The sequence below is a fragment of the Haemorhous mexicanus genome, chromosome 2 (genome assembly GCF_027477595.1).
Source record: "Haemorhous mexicanus isolate bHaeMex1 chromosome 2, bHaeMex1.pri, whole genome shotgun sequence".
Classification (NCBI taxonomy): Eukaryota; Metazoa; Chordata; class Aves; order Passeriformes; family Fringillidae; genus Haemorhous; species Haemorhous mexicanus.
Window position 1 is genome coordinate 32954108 of NC_082342.1, and position 4240 is coordinate 32958347.

At 48.5% G+C, this 4240-nt stretch overlaps 1 protein-coding gene across 1 annotated transcript; it reads left to right on the forward strand.

Moving 5' to 3' along the window:
* The first annotated feature begins 251 nt into the window (after positions 1-251).
* Positions 252-3541, forward strand: LOC132323269 (trypsin I-P1-like). The gene is made up of 5 exons (XM_059838300.1): positions 252-399; positions 1104-1272; positions 1881-2134; positions 2753-2889; positions 3286-3541. The coding sequence occupies exons 1-5, from the start codon at positions 360-362 to the stop codon at positions 3433-3435; spliced, it is 750 nt and encodes a 249-aa protein (XP_059694283.1). The 5' UTR covers positions 252-359; the 3' UTR covers positions 3436-3541.
* The last annotated feature ends 699 nt before the right edge of the window (positions 3542-4240 follow it).

The window sequence follows — 4240 nt, forward strand, 5'->3', positions numbered from 1 at the left end:
GGGGAATCTGAAAGAGGATTGAGAGTTGTTACTTCTGTTATACAGGTGCTGTGTATAAGAATGAGACAGACAAACAACTACACATCTTCCAAAACCAAGAGGTATTTTTAGATTGAAGGCTACCTCACAGAAAAATTAAAACAGCTCTCTATCTTTGCAGACGTTTATGATTAACGTGTATGACATTTGTACAGTCTACCAATGCCTGTCAATGCCCACATTTGGATCCTCAAATAATCCACTGTGTACATTTTGTCTTGAGAAAACCTTGGACTAGAGATAAGACCATCACCAGAAATGTATTTCTAGCAGCTCCCATGTCCAGTCAGCCAGTCTGGGCTTGAGATCGAATCAAGACCATGAAGTGCCTGCTGCTTCTCGCCTTTATTGGGGTGGCTGGTGAGTATATCTTCTATTTCTCTTTCTGTTAATTTACAGGAAGCTGAGTTTCTGAGCAAAACTGCAAGGTAACCTATTGTGGGAATGCCAAGTGCAGTTTTGACTTGCACAAGTCAGAGCCCTGCAACTTCCATCTTCTCTCTGCTAATAATGCCATGTGCCACAAGCTTGGGAATGAACACTTCATAGGGGTTCCCAACCCAGCTATAGAGATGTGGCCACAGCTTCAGAAAAAGGCTGCCTCCTCCTTCGGGACCAAGGAGTGCACAGGGAATAGCTCTGGCCCAGGAAGTCCTAAGGCAATTGCAAAATTTTGGACACTTGGTGGGTGCTCCAAGAAGATATCACTGCACAGTAGTTTTTGCTTTTTCCCTCAGTCAACCATTGACTGTTTCAGTAGATGGGAATCAGGGAAAGACACATCCATTATCTGACCCAACAAGAACATTTCTGTGTCCCTATGTTCCCTGGGAGTAGCCAGCAGGGCTTTAGTTGCAGATACGTGAGGCCCCCGTGTAAGTCTGATCCCCTTCTTTGAGGGTGCAGCAAACGCCTGTGCCTTAGACCTGCCCAGCAGCACTGCCCTGAGTGTCCATAGAAGGGGAGCCTACAAGTGAGGGGCTTCAGGCAGGCAGTCACAGGGCAGATTACAGGCCACATTACCTTAGGCCAGCTGTTGACACATGGCACTTCTTGTCCCCCAGTTGCCTTCCCCACCTTTGCTGAAGACGATGATGACAAGATTGTGGGAGGCTACACCTGTGCAAGGAACTCTGTACCCTATCAGGTGTCCCTGAATTCTGGATATCACTTCTGTGGAGGTTCCCTCATCAGCAGCCAGTGGGTCCTGTCGGCTGCTCACTGCTACAGATCGTGAGTGGAAAAACTACATCTTTCTATAACCCACTTCTGTCTTCCAGTTCACTTCTAGCAGGAAGTCTGAGCTATCAGATAGAAATATTTAAGTGCCTCCATTCTCACTAGAGATAGCCAAGGGATGGGTGGATCATTCAGGAAGCCAGGCATCCTCAAGGGCTTTCCACTTCTGCAAATGTTCCTGTGAATGACAAGCATTTTCTGGAAAAAAAAAATGGGATAATCAAGCAGAGAGTTCAGGGCAGTGATTCCTTATCAATTGCATGATTCTTGCTCAAGCATTCTCCCTGGAGAACAGGAAGAGGATCGAGGTCTGGCTGGAGCCGTTTGCCTTGTCCCAGAATATTTGTATCCAGTGCTGCTCTGTATTCAACTGCTGTCATGTATTCACAAACCCACACCCCCATGGGTGGTATTTACCACCCATGCATGGAGTGGGTTAAGATCTCAGTGTGGATCCCCAGGACTCCCTGCAGGACAAGAAAGATCCCCTGCCCCAAAAGGTTCTGTGGCAGTGATGTTGGAGTGAGTGCACTCAGTGACAGGGAGGTTTCTCTCAGCCTGCCCATAGCACTAAAGGACACACTGTGCCTTCTCTTTTCCAGTCGCATCCAAGTGCGTCTTGGGAAACACAACCTGGAGCTCTCTGAATCCACACAGCAGTTTATCAACTCTGCTAAAGTCATCCGCCACTCTGGCTTCAACGCCTCCACCCTGAACAATGACATCATGCTCATCAAGCTGGCCACCCCAGCCACGCTCAGCAGTGCTGTCCAAACCATTCCTCTCCCTACCAGCTGCGTGGCCGCTGGCACCACCTGCCTGATCTCCGGCTGGGGCAACACTCTCAGCAGTGGCAGTGAGTACTCTGGGGGAACGTACAGACCCTTGGGGGCCCAGGACAGTCTCTAAGACCTGGCCATGAACCCCAACAGGACAGGCTAAAACACAGGGAAGTGCTGGGGGACAGCTTTTTTGAGTGATGCGTCAATGTAGGGATGGCACAGTTAATGCCAACAGAGTTGTCAGTTCTCTGAGAATAAGCGTGAGGTCTGAGACTGTGGATCTTGAATTCCTACCTGAGATCTCTGCTCTCTCACACCGATGGTCAGGGATGTGCATGGCCAGTGGTGTCTATTCCACAGATGACATCTAAGCCTGCACCAGAGGAGAGGATGGTTTTCCTGAGGCTCAGGTTTCTTCCAGTGTATGTATCACATGAGTGGCCCCTCCCTTGCCAATTGACGAACTGCCAGGTACCAGTAAAAGTTATGGTGGCTGCAGTGTAGAATGGTGGGCCCATGGGTAGAATTTGTTCCATCTCTACAGAAGGGACCCGTGCTGTGCTTACTGTTGACAGGAAGTAGGATGGCTGCTAGAAGAGGGTGTCCAGAATTTGCTTTTCTGCTAAGGTCTTCTCCAAGCTCTGAAAAGGACTCAGCAATGCCATCAACCATCTATCCCTATTTCTTTGCAGCTAACTACCCCGACCAACTGCAGTGCCTGAAGGCTCCAGTCCTTTCTGCCAAGCAGTGCTCTGCTGCCTACCCTGGGAAAATCACCAAGAACATGATGTGTGTAGGATTCGTGGAGGGAGGAAAAGACTCCTGCCAGGTAACTCATCTGCCTCTCCTTTCCCAGTCATTTCTCTCCTGCCTTTTCCCAGCTGAAGAGGCCTTCACATTACAGAGTCAGCTGGACTCATTGCACTGGTAAATCTGAGTTTTTGAATGACAGCAGAGGCTTCAGACACACATATCCTGAAGGTTTGCCAAGTACCGCATCTGGCAAAAGCAGGCAGCTGACTCATCCTTAGCTGTGGTGCCCTTGGAGCTCAAGTCAGGCATAGGAGCATCAGGTGGAGAGTGTGAATCAGGAACAGCCTTTGTAGAACTTTTGTGCAGAGCACGCCCGGCAGGGCTTCCTCCAGGATCAGTGATCTCAGGGATCTCTGGCTCGTTGCTTAGGCTGATGCCATTTGCTGAATATCCATCCCCTTTGTGTGCACAGGGAGATTCTGGCGGTCCCGTGGTCTGCAATGGAGAGCTCCAGGGCATTGTCTCCTGGGGTTATGGATGTGCCCAGGAGGGCCTACCTGGAGTTTACACCAAGGTTTGCAACTACGTCTCCTGGATCCAGTCCACCATTGCCTCCAACTGAGATGCTCTCTTGGCGTGAGCTGTATTTTCTCATCATCATTTCTATTCATTTGGGTTTGGACAAGCAAAAAATATGAGAAATCAATAAAGACTTTCAGGCACCCCTACTTTGTGCACTGTTTCTCTGGAAACTCCCAAAGACTGATTTATGGAGCACAGTAGCAGTGAACATCAGTCAAGAGAAAATATTTATTATTTGTAGTGCCTCTCAAGTGACAGGGTCTTGGAACACTTTGCAGACTCATATCAGGACTCTTTCAGTCAGTTACATGCTCTTGTTTCTGAAGCAGAACATCATTTCTGTTCTTTTTGAACAGGAAAAGTAATAGCCCATATTACAACAGTTCTTGAAGTGATTCTGAAATTCATCTTTAATTGCTGCCTGTCCGCTTTCCTCTTGGAACACTAGAGCTGCAGCATGTCATCCTTTCTTTGAGCCTGCTTATATCAGCCTGAGGAATGGAAGAGGGATGAGGGTGGTGATGGCCAGCAGAAGGCAGGGCATTGCAGTAGAGTATTTGGATATGCCGTGTTGAAGAGTTGGTCCTTGCCAGGAGGCTGATTGGGATGTCATGTTTTATGCTTGCAGAGTCTCAGAATGAGGCCTGGGTGTCCCAAATCCCAAGATGAAGAGAATGTCAGGAGAGAGGAAGGAGGGAAGTGAGGAGGGAAGGCAGAAAAGCTGTAGGAAGAAAGGAATTATAGCTGGGAGGGAAGCAGGAACACGAGCCAGAAAGAGAGGAAGAAGGCAGTAGAGAAGGAAGGAAGATAAAAACCATGAGTTGACATAGCAGATGGAAATAAAG

What these genes read in the sequence shown, in the direction of transcription:
- LOC132323269 (XM_059838300.1), top strand. Translation starts at nt 360, where the DNA reads ATGAAGTGCCTGCTGCTTCTCGCCTTTATTGGGGTGGCTG. An exon ending in CGCCTTTATTGGGGTGGCTG is followed by an intron (nt 400 to 1,103) that starts GTGAGTATATCT and finishes CTTGTCCCCCAG; the next exon opens with TTGCCTTCCCCACCTTTGCT. An exon ending in GCTGCTCACTGCTACAGATC is followed by an intron (nt 1,273 to 1,880) that starts GTGAGTGGAAAA and finishes TCTCTTTTCCAG; the next exon opens with TCGCATCCAAGTGCGTCTTG.